This window comes from Balaenoptera ricei, chromosome 11 (genome assembly GCF_028023285.1).
Source record: "Balaenoptera ricei isolate mBalRic1 chromosome 11, mBalRic1.hap2, whole genome shotgun sequence".
NCBI classification, from domain to species: Eukaryota; Metazoa; Chordata; class Mammalia; order Artiodactyla; family Balaenopteridae; genus Balaenoptera; species Balaenoptera ricei.
In genome coordinates, this window is record NC_082649.1 from 30838891 (window position 1) to 30860371 (window position 21481).

At 45.0% G+C, this 21481-nt stretch overlaps 1 protein-coding gene across 2 annotated transcripts in view; it reads right to left on the reverse strand.

Annotated features, from left to right (window-relative positions):
- The window catches only part of RUNX2 (RUNX family transcription factor 2), a 224883-nt gene that overhangs the window by 96800 nt on the left and 106602 nt on the right, over positions 1-21481 (reverse strand). The window contains exons 6-7 of one of the 2 annotated variants that reach the window (XM_059938580.1): positions 10496-10561; positions 7887-8891 (exon numbers count right to left, since the gene is read on the reverse strand). The exons of the other annotated variant lie outside the window; for it this stretch is intronic. Of the exons in view, the coding sequence (XP_059794563.1) occupies positions 8413-8891; positions 10496-10561 (545 nt within the window). The 3' untranslated portion in view covers positions 7887-8412. Of the gene's footprint in view, positions 1-7886; positions 8892-10495; positions 10562-21481 lie in introns of those variants that run through there. 2 annotated transcript variants of the gene reach the window in all.

The window sequence follows — 21481 nt, forward strand, 5'->3', positions numbered from 1 at the left end:
AAACACTGACCCGCTCCTGCTGTGTGATAAAGTTGAACTACCAGAGGAAATTTTTTTTTTTTTTTTTTTTTTACAACTGCGGAAATGAAAAAGTAAACAAGACTGGGGCTGCATCGGTATTCAGGCTCCAGCTTTTTTGTTGTTGTTTTTGTCTTTTGCTTTTTTTAAGCATTGGGCTAGGAGCCTGAAGGAACCGTATAATATGAAAAACCCTGAGAGGTTTTATTAGCCAATAAAAAAAAAAAACTGAGTTCCCATTAACCACTTAACTCCTTGCTAAAGTTCCGCCCTTTCTTCCCTCCTGGATCCTTCTCTCCCTCTGATGCCCGGGAAGAATAGAAATTTGGCCCATCGGTCTCTCCCTGCACAATCTGAGTTCCCAGTGTGTCCCAGAAGTTGTGGTGGAGAAGTACATTCAGTAATTATCTCTGCATTTCTCATCTGTAAAACCACTAATAAGATCTTGATAAGGAGTCAGATTTTCTATGCCCCCAAATCCACACCCAGAAAGACTCCCTGAGCACACTGCTAAAAGGAGAAAGGTCATCGTGATTTTCAAGATTTCAATACTAAATGACTGTTAGAGAAAAACAGAATCGGGCTAAGACATTGCTGGAATATGTCATGATTCTCACAAAAGGCTCCTCTCGTTTCAGGGCAGAAGAATAGAGAGAAACTCACAGAGAAACAGAAAGTGAAACTGGCCAGAGTTGTTACACTGTCAGAGATGGATGCAGTTATAAAAAAAATAAATGACCTAATTTAGGAAGGAAAGGATGTCCAAGGAGATTTAAATCATAAAACCGTTGTATTAAGGCTCCCGCGATTACACATGTCATGCGGTTTTGTGTGTTTACTTTTGCTGTTTTTAAATAAGACATTTGCACATTTACATCAATCCATCATCCGATTGCATTTTGGGAGTTCCTGGTACCCTCAGCTCTCAAAGACCCCCTTCAGCTCTGCCACTGTATCCTGTATCTCCTAACTCCACTGACCCCACTCTATCTTCCTTCCATCCCCGCATCTGGGCTACCTCTGGTACTTTGGGTTCTCCAGTAGAAATGTCCCAAGGCAGAAGGAGTACAGGGCCACCTGAGACCTCGTTGCAATTTTGTGTTCTGGTCTCATTTAGTGTTGTGAAGACAAAACTAGTTCTTGAAGGGCTTGTGTGGAAGAACTTTTGCTCATCCCCATCCCTCCCCCCTCCTATTTTTTTAGCATTTTGCTAGATGGTCTTGGTTTCTCTATAAGGATGACAGGTTGGGGGGTGGGGGGCAGGGGTGGGGTTCTTTCCATCCTATCGGCTGTGGAGTGGCACAGAAAGACCTGGGACAAAAAGACAGCAATCATGACGTGAGCTACCTTTGCAATGCTAAAACATAAAGCAGGTTTTCCAGAAAACCCCACTGAGCGGTCAGACATCATTGCAACAAGATAATAAGCAAATGAAATTAAAATAAATTTTAGTAAAAGTTCAGTGAGTTTCCAGAAACTTGATCCTTCTGCTTTCCAACTGGTTGAGCACGTCCGTCCAGGACAGCAGGGCCGGTTGAATCACAAAACGCTTGTGAATAAATGCGTTACAAAAATGAATAATAACCCTTCTTAGATGTTCATGTCACCGTGCTCCTGACATCTCAGGGAGGCGTCCAGTGTCCCCTGTCCCTTCTAAATAACCTATTTGAAGAAGAGTAATTGCTTGTGGGATGGTGTGTTTTTTTGCAGAATTTGAGGCAAATAAATGCTGTGTCAAGGGGTATCTGTGTGTGTGCTGAGCTTCGTCTTTCCCTGAAGGTTGCTCTGGCACCTCTTCCCATCCCTCCACCCTCCTCCCTCCCCGCCTCCCTCCCTTCAGGTGTGCGCGCACCCATCTCACACACACACACATACATACACACACACACACACACACACAAACGCCCCTTAGTACACTGCCCTTTGCATCTTCAGTGGATCCTTTGCCAAATTTTGATGAATTACTTTTTTAAAAATGTCATTTCCAAGGCCTCCCGACTGAATGCTGTGAAGCCCCAAGGGAGCCACACAGAAGCTGGAGGAGGAGGGAGATGCCCTCGCCTTTGCTCAGAGCTCATAATTTAAATGAGAGCCATCCATGTATTGGTTACTAGCTGGCCTTACTTAAGCATCTTCTGCAGACCCAAGGAGAGAGCCCAGGAAGGAAGAGCAGAGGTGGTGGAGCAGGGATTGGAGTAGCCCGGTGCCCCCAGCACCAGTGAGCAACCAGCTGTCACCCACATGTCCTCTGCACCAACACCCGGACAGCTCAGGCATCCTTCGAAGGATCCTTCCCGAGCCCTTCGGACCCGATTCGAGGAGCAAATGCGTGTGTTTGCCTGGGGTCTCACAGGAGAGCTGGCCCGCGCTCACTGAAACGGAGGAAGTCAGTTGTCCCCAGAAAAACTTAGAGCCTGTAAGATAGCGATCTTATCATACCACCCGCCCCTCCCCTCCCCCCCCACCACCAAAAAAAATCCTGTTTCCTAGGACAGGTCTCTAAAATGGCTTTAAGTGATTGGGTCAGAGATTGAAACTGGATTGCCCACTGTTAACCTGATCATCTAGGTAGGGTTGTTTGCTTACATCAGACCAGCCGGTACCTGCATTTGCACCCTGGCTCTTGGCTGGGTCAGTGCAATGAACCACCCGCTTCCAGAGGGGATGAAAAATCAACACGTGCAGATCTGTGGGCCCTGCCCTCCCTGTGAACAAGGGCTTCCTCTACCTCCTCCCTGGCCTTTTCAGACTGTTCTCAAATCCCATAAACATAAACATGTGGCTCTTCAACCGCATCTGTAGATAATAACTTCAGGGGGCTTCCTGTTTACACGGCAATACCCATTTCCCAGCCAAATAAACTCTGCGACAGAGAGCTGAGGTGTTTATGGGGCCAGTCTCGGCCGGGATCGAGTTAACAGGAAACACCCACTCTCCAAGAAATGTCTGATGATTAAATATTTGTGGGGCAGGGGGCACAAAGGGTCAAAAACACTGGAGAAATTGCTTTCTTCTTCCGCCTGTCGTTTCCAGTGAGAAACAGAAGCGGCCATGATAAATACAGCCCAGCCGGCCAGGCCTAGCAAAGCCCCACAGCCGTGCTGTTCGCTGGCTGCAGGGCCCGTGAAGCGGGGAAGATGGAGGAAGTGCAGACTGGAGAGTCAGGAGCCTCTGTCCCAACACATACAGCCCTCAGGGTGCCATCAGGTGGAAGGACGGGGCAGGCAGATGGGCATTCAGCCCCGGGAAGTCCCTCAGTCTCCTATCTGGCCGTCCTGTTTCAATGAGCAACGTATTCTCGCACCAGCTCTGTGCAGAAAGCCCCTGGCAACGTCTGGAGACATTTTTCATTGTCGCGACTGGGCAGACGCTACAGGCATGTAGCAGGTAGAAGCCAGGCACGCTGCTAAACACCCTCCAATGCACAGGACAGTCCTCCCTGCACACACGCCGAAGAATTATCCAGCCTGAAACGTCAGTAGCGCCAAGGTCTAGCCCAGTGCCTTTCCGTAAACCAAGAAACTGAGACCCCGAGGAGGAGAGTGATTTGCTGCTGCGGGATAAAGCTGGAGAGGCCGAGAAGGCCACCATGCCCACCTCCCGTGCAGTGCCTTTTAAAGCCACACAGATGTTTAATTTAAAAGGATAAATAAATATACATCCTCAAAGAGTTGCAAACAAGTTCCCTGGCCTAAGTTCACCCAAGTGCTTTTAGGATGTCTCCCAGGCTTAGAAATGAGCTGTTTCCAAGACCTCTCAGAAAACAGTGCCAAAGGGGTAAGAATGAGCAGATCTAAAAGGCAGCTTCTAACTCCTAGCGTGATGTGGGCCCCCCCCCCCCACCAGTGACTGCGCTTGTCGGCACCGAGGTTTCCCCGTCCCTCTCTAGAACTGTGATAAGCCAAGGCATACGGACAGCACGGGACGGGACGGAACGGAAAGAAAGCAACCGCTCTACCCCAGGCCCTCGACCTTCTCGCAGGGGAGGGACTTACCAAAAATAAACAGTGGCCCAGAAAAAACGTCTCCAAACTAGAGTTAACCTCACTAGTAGTAGAATTTTTCTGAGGCTAGAGCTCTCCAGGCCAAGGTCCGTTTTCACTCCGTTTCCTTGTCTTTGGTTGACTTTCTGTTTAAGAACCCAAAAGAGATGTCAGAAGGAAAACAGACTACCCCCTACGGCTGGGCTGCTTGAGCTCTTGTGACTACAGTCAAGGGTTCACTTGTCGGCCCCGTTCATGTGCCCAGAGATTCGCATCATGGAACCATCGAGGCTGCTGTCTTTCTACCCTGACTCGTCCCCTGGTTGGAATAAGGGGCTTTACCCAAGGATGGGGTGAGCACTCCTTCCTTCAGACAACAGGCTGATAAGGAAGTGAGCACACTGCTAGATTCTTCACCCACCCCTCTCTAGGGGCAGGATAAAACAAGAACCCAGCGCTTACCAAGACGGTTTTCCTCTCACCAGTAACATAGGATCTCTGCTCTCATCCAGCCCTGGCAAGTCCTACGACCAATAAGTGCCCAGGTGTAGGCAGGAGTAGGCGTCAGACTAGAGAAGAAACCGCGGATGAGAAAAGACCCAGTGTACACACATAACAAAACCAAAAAAGCCATTTTATTGAAAATTAAATTCAAACTTCAAATTAATATTACAATCATGAGAAAAATGCCAAATAATTCAATTTACAGTTGCAACATACAATACAAATAGTCCCTTTGAAGTTAAGAGTAAACTCATCCACAATCATGACCTGTGGCACAAAGCAGAATTTGTACAATATGTGCACGGAAAGCAAATCTTGGGCAACAGCGACTGGAAAAAAATAAAAATGAAAAGCTTGTATTTACACAAAATGCTACAAATATTTTTGTTCCACAGAAATCTAAGAATGGTAAAGCATATCCAAAAAAAATGGAATTTTATTCAAAATACCTAAGAAATTACTGTAAGTTATGGTTTTGGCTGATATACTCCAAAGTACTGCATGAAGAAGCAAACAGTTATTTGTAAACATGAAGTAAACAAACATCTAAAAAATTCTCACATAGAAAATATGTTTCAAATGTGTTATCTTTTTAAGAACAACAAATTCAAGGTTTGGAAGAGTCGTCTTTTATTTATTTTATTTATTATGGTTCTTTCGAATGTCATAGGTATAATTATTGTTTTTGCTAATGCTTTGTGTTTCCATGTATTCACCTAGACTCTGAGTCAGTCCCTTTCCTGGGAATGGAGGGAACTCTTTCAGCCAGCACACACATCTCTTCCCCTCTGAATCTGCAATGGACGGGCCCCAATGGTGTACAGTTCTCTGCCCTGGTGGGGGTAAGACGGCCTGAAGAGCGAACCACAGCTGATACTGTTGAGTCTTTCAGTTCCAACCTGGATGTCATTTCACAAAAAAAAAAAAACTAAAGCTTCGGTACCTGTTCTGGAACTCTGACATAGGTTAGAACAGGTTAAAAAAGTGGCTGTATTGGTCACACTGTAAACCATGCCTTTTTAATCTGAAGGAAGTAGAGTGCTGGCTAGTTCATGGTTCCACAGTAGCAGTAAGGCTTTGCTTTGGTCTTGAAATCACAAATCATACACGTGACCCAGTGCAAATTAAGGATTTGGTTAAAAAAAAAAAAGATAGAAAAATTTAACCCCCGGGCTAAAAAAGGGCTGAATTTGATCTAAGAAATGTAAATTACCCCATTGGAATGGTTTGAGTGAGGGGAGAAGGAAGAAGTGCTTGAATTTTTCCCAAGGAAAAAAAAGAAAACTTTTAAAGTGTTTCTGGGTTGCTGCCTGCAGCCACTATACTAACATTTCAACACAAAAGCATCCCTCAAGTCACTTAGTATGTGTACTGTAAACTTAAAAAAGCCCTTTCAACATTAAAAAAGAATGTACAGATATAGTACCTTTTTTATTAAATAGGGTACAGCTGGCACTGGCAGTAACATTTTTTCTGTCAATTAATTAAGATTGAAATGTGTAACCAGACACTGGCTTTTTTAAGTGCTACTGAAACAAACACACATATTTTACACTTACAAATAAATGGACAGTGGCTTGCTTCAAGCTACCACACACAAATAATAAATAGTATCAATTACTACTTCCATCTTCAGTAATAGAAAAGTGGCTTATTTATCTAAGCATACTTGGTATACAACCTTTAGAAGGCAAAGTGTTTTGTTTTGGTTGGGCTTGGTTTTCCCCTCGATCTTTATTAGGAGGAGTCAGGGTGAATTCCCAGGCGAGGAGCACAGGTCCAATGCCCCACGAGCCGTCCCAAGATGCTTGGTGCTCTATGAGGTGGGCTGGACGATGGATGACGGGGGAGCAAGGGGCCTCTGGGGCTGAAGGCAAATCTCTATAAGGTTCTGCCTGGGGGCGGGCACAAGCTTTAAATGAAAGGGCCCTGACCTGTGGGGGAGATGGGTGGGGATCTGCCTGGTGGGGTCGTGAAGTGGTCCTGGCTTGGATCAAGGATCCACACTTGAGAATCTGCCACGTGGCCGCCAGGAGTGGTCAAAGTGCATCCGACAGGAGGGCTTCGGCTCAAATTCATACGCAGTAGTAGACACCAAATTCCACCTAGCTTTGCCTTCCCTTCGCCCCCCCATGGTGAGAAATACGAATATCAGAGGCTGTATTCTGGGTCCCCACTGCCTGTATGTTCTCAGATCAGCTGCCTGCTGGAACCTGCCTGCTCCTTCAGACGACCCTGCTCCCGGAAGACAAGGACTTAACTCTGCTCCTTTAAATGCAAATTCTGTGGGAAGCTGCCAGTGGGCCCCGGGCTAAGGCAGATTTGGGTTCCCCTGACTTACTGTTTGGTAAGGCGTTTTGGGTAACGCTCCCTGGGGCAGTTTTGCTTTCCTGTACCGTGTGTATCACGACTGATCCTTCAGCCACATGTGTGGCTTTAAGCTGACTACGTCTTCACTGGTGATGTCGAGTTTTGCTTTAACTATGAAACCACAGAACATTGTTCTGCAGTTCAAGGATTCACTTGTGCTTGTCTTTTTAATATGACAAGAGTCATCATTATTTCAAAGAAATTAGGAAACCACATCACTCCAGCATTTCATGCCGACAAAGCGCAACGTAAGTGATAAAGGACTAAGGGTTGCTTTTTTTAAATCTCTGATTATTGCTTTTTAAAAGGCAAAGCTGTGTTAGAGGCAATCAAAGATCTGAAAAGAACTAAACATAACATTTCCTTCATACGTCACAAAAACAAGCTACATCTAAAATATTTGGAGATGGAAGTATTTTTTAAAATCACATTGTGTCTGGATGAACTGAAATTGCTTAGCAATATTTCAGATATGGCTCTAGCCCACTGAAGAAATTTGTTATTTAATAAAGAGCACTTTTAGAGACCGAAGTCAACATATCAATACACTAAGAAATGTTTCAAGGGTCCAAATGTCATTAAATAATTATAAATATATCTTTAAAGTTATATGACCATTCACGTTAGCAAGTTACCTCAGATTTTACACATATTCATAATTTAAAAAAAAAAAAAGAAGACAAATAACACACAGCCAAACGCAAACACTATCTCTACCATTACGGCTATAATAAGGTATTGCCATTTTCAGTTTTGCATAAAAGAAGAAGGGGTTAGGTGGGAAGGGGGCAGTCCAGGATCGGATTTCTTTTTGGTTAAATGGGAAAAGGAAAAAAAAAAAAAAGTATAAAAAGGTAAAATAAAGTAATCTATCCTGATCGGTACTTTCTGAAGTCACTTTCTTAAAGTAGGAAAAAATTAAAATAAAAAACAACTGAACCAAACAGTTCAAATGAGTACTTGCAGCAAGTGTGAAAGCCAACGTTTGGAACAGTTACTCTGAATGGATGGCACGGGGATGGAAGCGTTCTTTCTGCCCCTCTTCCCTTCGTGGGCACCTGGCCCGGCTGTGTCAGCGGGTCTGCCGAGGGCACTGGTCCACACACAGCGGCACCGCGGGGGTGTGTGGTGTCAAAGCACAGGGGACAAGCGTCTCTGCTCTTCCTCCTGAACTTGGGAGTCCCCCTCTCTGAACTGGCATCTGAACAGGTTACTGAGGATAACAGACCAAATGACCACAGCAACAGAAGTACCTTTTCTCCTTTGTTTGCTCGCAAAGGCACATGTTTAAATAGAGAATGATCTGAAATCTGATTAGGATTGTCTCTCTCGGGCCTCTTGCTTCTCAAGAGCTACCCTCTGAGGGTTGCAAGATCATGACAGAGTGAGTGAATGCCAAAAAAAAAAACCTTCTAAAAAATAGGCACTTTGTAGATAGGCTAGTTGATATACATATATATGCACTCTCTATACATGTATATGTCGATACATTTGGGACGTGGCTCCCAGAGACCGCTGGGCCACTGCTGAGGAAGTTTCAATAGGGCCGCCAAACAGATTCATCCATTCTGCCACTAGAATTCAAAACGGTGGGGGAACTGCTGTGGCTTCCGTCGGCGTCAACGCCATCGCTCTGGTTAGGCAGGTTTGGGTTTAAGAGCGTGCTGCCGTTCGAGGTGGTGGTGCACGGCGGTAGCATTCTGGAAGGAGACCGGTCCCCCCCGGGCACCACGGGGAACTGATAGGATCCTGACGAGGTGCCATAGTAGAGATATGGAGTGCTGCTGGTCTGGAAGGGTCCGCTCTGGCTTTGGGAGGAGCCGGGGTAGGGTGGTGGCAGGTAGGTGTGGTAGTGAGTGGTGGCGGACATACCGAGGGACATGCCTGAGGTGACTGGCGGGGTATAAGTAAAGGTGGCTGGATAGTGCATTCGTGGGTTGGAGAAGCGGCTCTCAGTGAGGGATGAAATGCTTGAGAACTGCCTGGGGTCTGAAAAAGGGCCCAGTTCTGAAGCACCTAAAAATTACAACAGAAGATGGGGGGGGGGGGGAAACATCTGTAAATAGCAGTTAAAATCATGAAAGAATTTATTTTTTTACAAGAAAAAAAAAAAGAAAACTTTAGCTTTCCCCCAAAGGAACAGCAAGCCACAAACAGACTTTCAAATGCACCGGTCACTACACAGACTTCTGGGGTTTTTCTGTTTGTTTGTTTTTTCACTTTACAGTCTTAGCGGCATTTAGCCTCAAGTTCTTCACCCCCAGAGAATCCCAAAGGGCTTTAAAAACCCAAATGTGTGCTAGGTCGTGTGTGTAAACCAACCCAACACTCTAATCAGACAGATTCACTCACCAGACTGTAAGACTGAATCCTCATTGATTTTTTTTCCCTGTCTTTTTGTTCCTTGTTGTACCTCAGATATTTGAAAGTGACCTTTTTACTAAGTCGGACACGTTCCTTTTTCTCAACCCAATATAAAGAAAATTCCAAAGTGATCCGTTTTGTTATTGGTACTCTTAGCAGGGCCCCTTCGTCAATGAGGGAATGTCAAAAAGATACCCTAGCGTGGGCCTATCACTTCAACTCTTAAAATAATGTGAAATCCTGTTTTATTCCTCATCTTGGTAACAGATTTCAAAAAAAATCAAACTAGATTTCAATGTTTTCTGGAACTATCTTACTTATCTGGGGGTGTATAGGGAGTGTCTGACCCTTAGAAATTCTCCCAAGGGTCATAAACTAGCAGGTTTTGAAAGTGAGTGGGGGGAAGGCTTGGTACCTGGGAATCACTGCATTTCAAGTCTTGATGGGAGAAGTAGGACCTGATTAAGGCCATGTGCCAACAGCAGCTTTGGGGAAAGGCTCGCTGGTAGAGGAGATAAAACAGGAGGGCACCTCACCATCCACCTTCCGGACCCCTGTACCACATCCTACAGAATTAGCTTCAGGCCAGTTTGAACTGGGAACCTGAAGCAAAGACAGTTTTCCTCTAAAATGTAAAGTCCTTTAACTTCTAAAGCTAACAGGATGCCTCCTTAATAGGTATTTCTCGCACTTAACTTATGAAACCACAGTTAGAAACTACTTCATGTGGAAATTAGTTTTCGGAAATGCCAAAAACTTATAGTTGTGATCTTTAAAGACAGGGTTATGAATTTCTAACACTGACAGAATTGTGACAAGCCGTTTTATAATACCAGTGTTCTTAAGATTTTGTTCACACCTAAAATCTTCCAATCCTTTGGATCTCATACATTTGCTTTTCCTACCGCTTTTATCTGTGAGGGAAAGCACTCAGTAATTCTTGAAGGTCTTAGTGAGCAGGTACTTCTTCAGCTTCAATTTTATCTAGCCACGTTCTTGGATACTACAATACTTATTAAACGAATCATCCCAATATTTTTCTTTCAAGGTGCTGATCGAGAGTTGTTCATTTTTGTTAAAATGCACACTGCCTGTGTTCTTTATAAAACGCTCGGGGCAAGTGCCGTGGTGTGCACTGATAGCGAGAAGTGACTACTTCAAAGCAATATATCGTTAACAAGGTGTTTCTCACTCATCGGACAGTCCCAATCAGACAGCCCCACCCAGCCCAGCCCAGCAATTGTGAAAAGTCTCACCTGCCTGGCTCTTCTTACTGAGAGTGGAAGGCCAGAGGCAGAAGTCAGAGGTGGCAGTGTCATCATCTGTAAAACGAGGGGATGAGCTCTAAGTTCCCTTCCGGCTCTAACGTTCTATCACCGTGAATCCCAAGACAGGAGGAGAAGCAACTGCCTTGGTGGGGGGGGGGGGGGGGGAGGGAGGGGGGGAGGCAGAGAAGGTCCCACCCCTCACAGTACCTTCCCAGAATCCACAGGCCCATAAGCAGAGAGTAAAAAGCTGGTGAGCAGCTTCTAAGACCAGAAGCAAACACTTTCAAGATGACAAACCAAAACTAGCACAGTCTGGGCAGTTACTCTCTGCTTTTTATAAATTCTTCCATCCTCCACTGGCCTCTCCCTAACCCCTCCCAAATATGAAATTCTGACAAGCTCAGGTGTGAAAAGGTACAAGAAGTGATTAGGACAGAATCGCCAACGGGGCCAGATGAGATTTGCCATCTCCCTGCCCTGTGCTTCTGTAGTGCCTGACACGATACAGGCCCTGCACGGAGACCACAGATGTTCTCGGCCAGCCTGATTTTTCACTGCAGGGCATCTAGGTGAACTTGAGTTGGCAGAGTTAAAAGGGTATAGGCAGGCCACCTCTGTACGCTTTAAGTTCAACGCTCGGCCCGTGAGAGAAACCAGAGTAATGTGAGCCATTTCAAATGGAAAGATGTCACCCTTAAAGCATCAGCGTCCGCCCCCCACAGGAGCACAGAGCTTACACAGGTAGGCTCATCAACGTAAAAAATGCTTCTCGTGGGTATTTATACTTAAAATATACTGTCGTCATAATTAAAATTCCAGGTGGTTTCCCTGATGTTGATGCAGAAGCCTCATTAAAACCCTTTATGTGGGACCCTGCCAGTAAACTCCAGTGTGGTTTTGAATTTCTCTCTCCACCTCCTACCTCCAACTTCTCGATTTTACCTGATCCACTTGTCTGATGTTTTTATGATCCATCACATGCCAGGATCACTCTACCTTTTTGGTTTCTAAATGCCAGCTAATGCAAATTGACATTCATTTTTCAATTAATGAGCTCTGGCTGTGGTTTATAGCGAACAATGCAACACACTTCCGCTGGCTTTACAGAATTTTGACCAATGACTTCTAGTCATTTGAGACTGTCATGTCTTGAGGATTAACTCCTTCTGGGCAAAGAGAGCTCATGAAGACTTTAAAGGGATTATATGGTAATTTTTATAAGTTACAAAAAATAAAATTTTCTGGAACTTACTTAGTTATTTCGTGTTACACTGCAATGTGTTCTGTAGGAAGAAATTTTAACAACTTGCTGCAGTGTCATGTGAGATCTCTTATATAATAATCAAGATGGGGAGATGAAGGAATTCTAAACTTAGAAAGAAAGAACTTAAACCCCTTCCTAACCTTCGATTATTTATAATAATTATTACAGAAGCAAAGGATATAACTAAATTTTCTTTCATTGAATGGGGTTATACCTGTACTTCTAACCTCCGTTCTGTACAAGAACTCAGTTTTTCTTTTAGACCATCTTCTCAGGTTATTTCGACCTTGTGTCCTAAACTATTCATACCCATGTCACCAGCCACATTACGTCCAGCTACCAACTATCTATAGACCTAGATATTATATCAACTAAAGTAAAGAAAATATAATATCTACTTATTAAGAGGATCAGGATGAAAGCCTGGAGAGTTCTAAAAGTACTCTTACCCCAATCTAATTTTAGAAATGTAAAGCCAAAGCTCAGTAACGGCCCCAGTGATCTGCCTTGTAGCCTCAGAGCCAGCTTAAAACTCCAGATTACAACCTACCGATTAAATAAAGCCAGCATTGCCAGGAGTTACTTGAAGCCCAAGATAAACATGGTGCATCTTCCTGATAGGCTTGTTTTTACCCAGCATGGAGACAAGGGTATGCTGTACAGTAAACACGTACATGACATGGAGTAGAATGCAACACTTGGGTGAATTTTCAGACAAACAAAAAATGACTTCAACAAAATTTTGCACTTGTGAAGCTTTAAACTATGCCCCCAGATTCCCTAAGGTACCCATTTATCCTCCTCTGCTAGTTTGGGGTACACTCTGGTGAAAAAAAAAAATCCAAACCCCTCGTTTACTGTTTAGATGATCCTAATCTAACCCACTGACAAATAGGGAAGCTCAGTGGAGAAGGGAACCAAAAATGTGCTCTGCAAAAATCACAGAGCTCCAGAGAGGCAGAACCACAGCTAGACAAGACCTCTTCGACCTCTAACCACTCTGCAGTCTTAGTCACCCTTAAGGAATTCGGTGGGCACAACCACAGATATATTATTTGCTGTCTTACAAGCCTATCTGCCGAAATAAATTTGCCTAGAAATATTTAAGTAGGTTCTTCTGGTGCCCATGTGTTGCCCAATGAGAGCGACTGTCCTTGGGACACTATTTAAAAACTCTTTCGGGACTTGTTGATCTAATCTGCTGAACAGTGAGCAACTAATTCAGTTGTTCGTGGCATAATGTGAAGGAGACCAAGGTCAAGGGCTTGATTCCCTTAGGACCTGCTGGTTCCCTACAGATGCATTTCATTCCACCACTGCTCGCTGCACCCTTAGCCAGTCAGACAGCTGCAGATTTATGTAGTTATCATAAATAGAGCTGCAAGAACCTTGCTCATTGAAACGGCAGCAGCGGCAGTTTTTCACCACCTAGTGTACCTGGGGAAGAATATATTAATAAAATGCCCGTGAAGCTCAAATAAAAATAAAATCGATGTTAAAAGTAAAAATTTCTTGCTCCTCTCCGCCAAAGTCTATGGGGAAAAAGGAAATGGCCTCCCTTTACCCAACCAGGTCTCTTGGGTCTCCCAAGCAAGTGGAAAGTGTAGGGGAAAGGAGTGAAACCAAGATAAGGGAGAATAAAAGAGAAGCTCTGATCTTTTATTCTTGCAGCCTGCAAGCCTCCACTCAGCGCCTTCCACACTCCGATGGCTAAGGAGAGTTATCTTGGGTCATGCTTGACTCCTAACTAGAGTGAGCTGCGGAGGGCAGTGGTAGTCTAATCCTTGTTCGTCTTCCCCTTTGGGGCTTAATAACAATGATACTTGATGTTTCTAGGCCTTTACCAAGTACTTTCACATGCATTTTCTTATTCAGTAGACCGTCAAGACATAATGGTTGGTTGAAAATGGGCCAGGAGAGCTCTCAAAAGAATGGAAATAGGAGTTTGAAAAGAATAGCAGACTGGGGTACTTGCCATTCTGGGCTGTCAGCTAGGAAACATCGTACCCATGTATCACCCCCTCTCAGCGGTGGAATTTACACACCCCAGCCAAGGAGGGCAGGTCGGGGCGGAGAAAAGGACAAGGGGCCTTGAATCCAGGTGGAACACAGATGGGCAAACGCAGAGTGCTCTGCCCTTTTTTAATGCAAGGGCAAAAATATACAGAATGAAAAGCCATCATACTTCTCGGCAATGAGGCGTTAACTTCAAAGCTTCATCGAGGCCTTTTAAATGGTAGGAGTTGTTGCCACACCAAATCTCAAATAACGTCCGGGTACTTTTTATTAACCCCCTCGCAGCATCCTTTCTATCGGAACGTATAATACACGAGATCTCCACAGAGCCGCTCTCCTCTAACAATCTTCTTCCCCTTCTACATTTTGGCTGCCACCTTCCCAACTGCTCTATTATATAATTTCCTATTTCACTCCTGTTCGAAATAGCATTTATTTTCCATGTCACTCTTTCGGGCCCTCAGCCACTACTTTACTGAATTATTAGCTGTTTCGTAGCCTGCGCTCTCCAACTACAAAGTAAGCTTTGGATGGTAAGGATGATTTATTTTCCTTTCATATCCCTCAGAACCGTCTACATTATAAGAGCTTAAATTTTTTTAAATGTAAGTGTATGAATGGATGGATAAATCAACAAATAAGTAAATTAGCTGGGGGATCAGGAACTCTGCACAACAGCTGGTACATTTTTGACGCATCAAGAAAACAGATATTATAATAAACATTAAGCAATGCTGACATCCAACCTAAAATGTAACTCAAATATGATTCCATACCTAGAAAACCTCGTAAAACTCTCTTTAAAGGGTGTTCAAAGCTCTCCCCAAGCATTGTTACATCCGTTGACCTCACGTTTCAGACAGGGGCCCGCAAATGGCAGTTGCCACTAGTGAAAGGATTCCTCTGTTTTGCCACCGTGCTGTTCCCAATATCCTGAGAGCCCGTATCTGTGTGTAAGTCTACACTGGGGAGCCACGGGGAGAAGAGAGGAAGGAGAAAGAGGGCCAGGCCAGAAATGTACAGCCTGCGGGAAGGCGAGTCAGCAAGCTCCTCTCCCTCTGGACCCCAAGGTAACTGCTGCCACTAAGGTCACGGGGTTGATTTGCAGCGGGTTGGAAAGCTTGCTTCCTGTCTGAATTTCTAGATAGTACATAGAGCCAGTAAGTCAGCATCATCCAGAATTGCGGATGACCTTTATAGATGAAGAGATGGCAGCCTGGAGGCACGTGGATCTGCGGGACATCCCGAGATGAAAACGTGGTCCTCCTGCCTCAGGCCCGAGCGTGCTACTACTCCCTGTCTGCATCCCTGACAGTGCGTGCCGGCGGGGAAATGGAGAGCTTCGGCCTTGAGCTTCCTTAGATCTGCGTTCTACGAAAACACACACAGAAGGGGAAAATCTTCCACCTTTTCAGGCCACACAGGGGCAGAGCCTTGAAACCAGAGGGTGTCATCCCGACCCGGCACAGGTCACAGCCGCCCTTCACCAGGCGTGACTGAGCAGCTCTGCAAAGGGGGCGCGGAAAATAAGGGTGAGGCTCTTGGCATAGTCAGAGCCCTCTGTTCTACTCTTCCACGGTCACGTCCCACTACTGCTGGGTATGAACCTTCCTCTTTGTGGCGGGACAGGTACTCAGGACCCTCACTACAGCTTTGCTCATCCCCAGACTCACGGCCACCTCTCTTTTCTCTGCCAGACCCGGGTACGTAAGCACTGCCTTCAAAGCTCACCACTACACAAGGACTTCCCAGGTATACAAATCCCTATCACCTTTTCTTTACCCTATACACCTGGAACGTTTACAGATGTAAGTTTTACCACGCCATGCATTTTAAAGTATCATCACTGGTTTTAGAGAAGCATTTTCATTTTCCAGCTAAAGGGAAAGCAAATGAAGAAGAAGAACCATGTACCCTTTGAGATCCTACCTAGTAGGGGCTTCCCTGGCGGTCCAGTGGTTAAGACGCCTCGCTTTTACTGCAGGGGGCGCGGGTTTGATCCCTGGTCGGGGAACTAAGAACCCCGCACGCTGTGCAGCCAAAAAAAAAAAAAGCACCACCCCTACCTAGTTCACAGTATGGTACCGAAAAAAGACGAGTACTTCCAAAACATCTACTAAACGAATCAGTTACTAGCATAGACCCAAGCAAGCAACATGACAGAAGCAGAAATGCTATGTAAACATTACCTAAAAATCAACTTTCGACTCTACGCAGAACATTACTTTGCATTTTCCACATTGAGGTTTGGAGAGATTTTTACATCAGTTTTCTTACTTTCCCTGAATTTGTCCCCTCACACTAAAATGATCAAGTATCAATCACTAAATTAGTTTTACTTTTAATTTCATTAGATAATAGGTGGAAAAATATACCCCACGTGGGAGAAATGTAATGGATCACATTGATGGAGAAGAAAGCAGCAAAATGAGAATTTGAAATCGATTTTTTGAAGATAATGAGAGGTCAGACTACCAAGCTCCATAGTTTTGCAAAAGAGAGGAAAAGTGCCTCGACTATCCAGTATAAATATTTATTTTCCGTGTTGTAATGAATTGTACTTTTCCACTGCACGCTCACAAATTCTGAAAGACCAGCTGATCCCAAGGCTAAGAAAGTATGCTATGCTGAAGGAAAGAGAGAGAAAAAGGAAGAATAAAAATAAAGCAAAAAACGCACAACCTGGCAATTTTCAGAAACTTCAACCATCCCTTAAACCCACCCAAATTTTGAGGATATGGTTGGAATAATACATTTCCTCTTGGTGAGAAGGAGGGAGGCCATAGATGTGCAGTGCGTGTGTGTGTGTGTGTGTGTGTGTGTGTGTTCGTGTGTGCAGGGGGAGGGAGGGTAAGAGAGAAGGAAGAAACCAAAGGGTGAAGGGGGGAGAAGAAACGGAGGAAAAACGAGAGAGATCTTCTTGCTGGGCCTTGATTAAGAACTTTTTAAAGGCTAGGAAGGGTGGATAGTCTTTGAAACCAGATCCGCCACAGGAAGGAGGCCAGCACCCAGGACACCGTGTCTTTCAGAAGGGGCCACCCACAGAGCCGCGGTGGTCATATGACTGCTCTGTCACATCCTGAAGCCATTTCCAGCCCATGCACACGTCTGTGCTCCCATTTAGAGAGGATGGGATATATTGGGAACACACATATGGAAACACTTTCAGAGAATCAGTTTCCATGAAATTCATAATGAGCCAAGTGGCTTCAGATGTGGTTGCGTTCCTCCGATTAGCCAGGAAAAAAAAGAAGGAAGAAAAGGAGGAAAAAGGGACAAATCCACCCTTTCAGACCTTATTTCAGTTTCAGAGAAATTAAAAACCACTAATGACTTATGGCTACCAAAACATAGAGCCACAATTAAGACAGGAGGAACTAGGAAAAAGAGGGACAGAGGTTTAGAAGCAATAGCCTTTCCCTCCTAAAAATAACAGCTTCAATATCAGTAATCTTGTCTTAAATCAGGGGGAGGCTTTCCTGTGACGGTATCTGCCTAGGGTGGCATAATTAATTTTCTGACATCCTGGCAACATGCAGTGCGCATGCGCACTGTGGGGTGGGACCATGCGGACAGAGGCAGAGGCTAGAAGACCGGCTTTTATTCGATAACATATGTGGCCAATTAAGATTATTTTAAAAATTGCAACTAAATGATAAATTGTTCCTAAGTAAATCTTTCCAAAAGGCCTGCATGCAGAAGGGACAGCCTGGTATTTTCCTGTGGCCTGTGCTAATGGTAACTCAGACTATATTAAAAGCAGAAATTTATGAACTGGTTGAGATGTTATATATTAGACAATCAAGCTTAGCTGATAGGAAGGCATGAAATACAAGAAGGGAACAACTGGGGGAGGGACTTTAAAAAGGGACATTGAACTGATATTAGTAAGTTAAGACGTTATTTTTATATTAAAACCAAAGCAGATATACTATGGAGGAAAATTCACATTAATTTTAAGGTATAACAGGAGACAAGAAAATGCTCTCCAGGCAAGAGTTGGGGTTGTTTTGGGTTACGTCAGCAGATCGGGGGGGCGGGGGGGGGGGCGCAGAGTGGGGAAGGAGCCGAGTTCCCTCTGCCCTTTGGGGTGCTTCAGTGGGAAAGTCTTTCAAGCTTGGTACGTTGTTTAGAAATGCCCTGAGGATGCGCTGGGAACCATCACTGGCTGGTGCTTAACAGACCAGTCTTTGCTCCAAGCATAGGAATCCTCCAAGTGATTTTGTAGTCACAGCATCCCATGGTGTCACAGGTTTTATTTACTAAGGGGAAAGAGATTCGAAGGTTCCCACCTGCAGAGGATCTGCACTCCGTGGGAGATGTCTACTCACATTACGGTGAGTCTACTCACATTAAATCCTCACCCCAGCCCTGGGAGGGAGACAGTATCACTGACCCCACATTATGGATGACAAACTGAAGCCCAAAGAAGCAAACTGATTTCCTCAAGGTTACAGACCAGTAAATGGTGGCCTGGGACCTGGCCCCAGACCTAGGGGGCTCAGCTGCCACAGTCCCCTCCAGGGTTCAGGGATTCTGTGTCACTTTCATGCGAGTTCTAACATACTGGTGGCCATGCCTACCTGGAGGGCAATGATGGAAAGGGTTCTGATCAATTGTCAGTGACAGGCCTGGGGATGGAGGTGGGGATGGGATGTGGAACTGGTGGTGGGGGGGGTGGGGGGGCGGGGGGGGCTGATCCCTGCCACCTATTTTCCGTGCTCGACTCAGCCCCAGAATTCTCATATGGTCCTTACTGTTGATGTTCTGAGTGATCGTAAGCAAGTCACGTTTTATTATTCCCCAGGTTCCCTCATTGGGTAAGACTCTTGTAAGTGAGAACGGGCAAAATACACAGCAAATAGTAAACATCTCCATCTCAAAAGGGTATTCCTTCATACGGTATTATTTGAATTAGTAGAGCCAGAGATGAAGGAAAATTTAAAAATTGGGTCCAAGCTAGGAAAGACGTGAGTTGAGAATTAGAATCCTGAAACTCCTGATTCACTCCACACACCCAGCTCCAGGCCCAACCAAACTCTTCTGTTAAAAAAAAAAAAGCCTCTTGCAGTGGGAAAAGGAGGCTAGGAGAGCAAATAATCACCATAGCAACCACATTCCACCATCCCCTAAATGCGCAGACTGTTTTCAGATCCAGCTCGATTCTCCCCTTCTTAAAGTAGGTGCAGATAGATTAAATCCAGCACCAATGCAGTTTCAGACTCTTCCCTGTGACTGACTCTAGCGCTGACCCAGGAAGGCTCCAGGCAGCGGCTGCCTTGGAGGTAGCATCGCTCAAAATGTGACAAGCTCGGGGCACCGTTTTTTTCAAATAAAATTCCCTTCCAAGGGCTTAGCGCCCTGGTGTGGTCCCACAGCCCTGAAGCCATCCTGAACCTTAACGCCTGTGTCTCGAACCACCCGATGTCCCAAGACCCAGAATGTGAACCAGATGACCAAAGGGCTCTGGTTCAGGCTCGAAGTCAGCTCCACAAGCTACAGCTCTCCCGGGCCTGATATGACCCACGTTAATCTGGGATCAAAGCCGCAGGCTTCAGCCTCAAGCTGTGTCCTGCCGGGACCTGTCCTTACCCGTGCCCTCTTTCCCTCTCCAATCAGATGCACCCACTTACCGGCTCCCTCTGCCCATGCCCTGGGATGGGTTCCTGTCCCAGGGAGACCATGTAAGAGGCTTCCTGGTTGTGCCTTAGAACCAAGGTCCACTTGTGTGTGTGTTGTATCTGCTGCCCAGATGGTTTAGCAATCCTTGTCTCATCCAACTTGCTGGTTCCTCAAGCTTTCCTACCCGTTCTGTGACTTCATGTCACGCTTTTTTACTCGGGTTTGTGTGTATGTTTCTAGATCTCTCTGTTAGGCACACAGCAAACATTTTCTGGAGTGACAATCCTGTCCCAACTTACCTTTCCAGTCTCGTTTCTCACTCTCCTTCTTCGGGAGCTCTACAGTCCATTCAGACTGGACCCCTGTCCGTGTTCTGTCCTGTCCACCTTCCATTTTCCCTCCTTCAGGCGCCGGTTTTACGTTATTCCCCTCAGCCCTCAGTGTCCGCACCTCCACTCTCTCTCAATCCCTTGAAATTCTAAGCATCCTGTAAAATCTACCTCACAATCCCCCTCCGCTTCCAAGAGTCTTCTCGTGTTCTTGCTTCAGCCCAGAGCGACCCCTCCTTCCTCTGCACCTTGTTCTTCACTTATATTTCTCTTCTAGGCAGGCGTGCACATGCAGAGGACCTACAATCGCCTCACCACTTCTACCAGCCTGTAAATTCCTTGAGAACGACAACTCTGCCCTATATATCTTCAAACGCACCGTAGCTCCTCTCAGAGTGACATTCGGAAAGTTTTTAAATGTGTGTGAGAGGAAAAAGAGATGGCGATGCCAGGTTTGACCTAAAGCCTTGTCTCTAACTGCATTTTGCCTGTGCCTTCTGATTTCTGCCTATCCATCTGCAGCCAACGGCTTTTCCTGACCTACTACACCTGTGGTTTACTTGCACCGAGAGGGCTCAGGTTAGTTCCAGACCCACGGCACTGCTCTGCCCACCGGTTTTGGGGTGCATCTCTCGTTCTAACCTGTCCCCTGGGTTTGCTCCCTTACACTAAGAGCAAAAATTTGTTCTGGCTTTTTCAGTCCCAAGCAAACTCTCCTGTCCCACGTCAACACTGACTCTCAACACTGACTCTCAAAAATAATAGTTCAATTAAAAAATCATGTCGCAAATGTGTACATTGCTTTTTAGGTTGTCACTGTTTTTACATACATCTCGTTTTACCTTCACAAAAAGCCCAACTGACGTGGAAGCTGAGTCAAGGAAAGAAGGCACCAACTCAAGGACGCAGCCTATTAGTGGCAGAGCCAGGATGGAATTATTGGGTTTCCTAATTTGTCCCTTTTCCCCACTCAACTTGTCCCTTCAGCATCTACTACTTTTCATCCTAAGAGAAGTCCTGACGGGGAGAAAGATGGTATTTCTTTAACAACAGGGATCATCTCGATTGAATTTTTTTTTTTTTAAGAGATGACGGGCATGCCTTCTCACATTGAAGGTTTATATCCAATAATATCAGAAACCAAACTACTACCTTTCATTTAACTGAAAAACTGACTCACTTTGAAAAGAATTTCTTTTTCTTTGTTGCTAGGATTCAGCCTAAAACCATGTACAAGTCTTCATACTGTCCTGAGACAATGCTCCTTATGTAACTTCCGAATCCAAACACAGTGTTGCAGTAACTCGTTCCTCTGACATTCTGAGTTTTTCCACTCAGGCCCTGCACACGGAATTAACTCAAAACTTCTGCAAGAAAAACGTCCCTTTTAGAGTTTGATTTGGCATCCATTTCAAAGAGCTGTTTGTATATTTTAGAATATGGAGAATTTTCCTTTGATTGAAACCTCTCTTTTCACAATGGACAAGAGATGATTTCTCTTCTGAGTGATTTAAACAAAAACAAACACATCTTAGTTACATAGAACCTTGTTCTCAAAGTGGGTTTTTTGACACAAATCAAACCCTACAGATTGTAAAGCATTTGGCAAAAGCCTTCAAACAGCCAAAGCCAAATAGTGAAATTTTCCTTGTTGTAGGAGATAAACAAATACTAAGGCAAATCGGAAAAAAAAAAAAGAAAAAGAGGACCTCCTTTCACTTTCTACTCTGCTCGATAACGTTG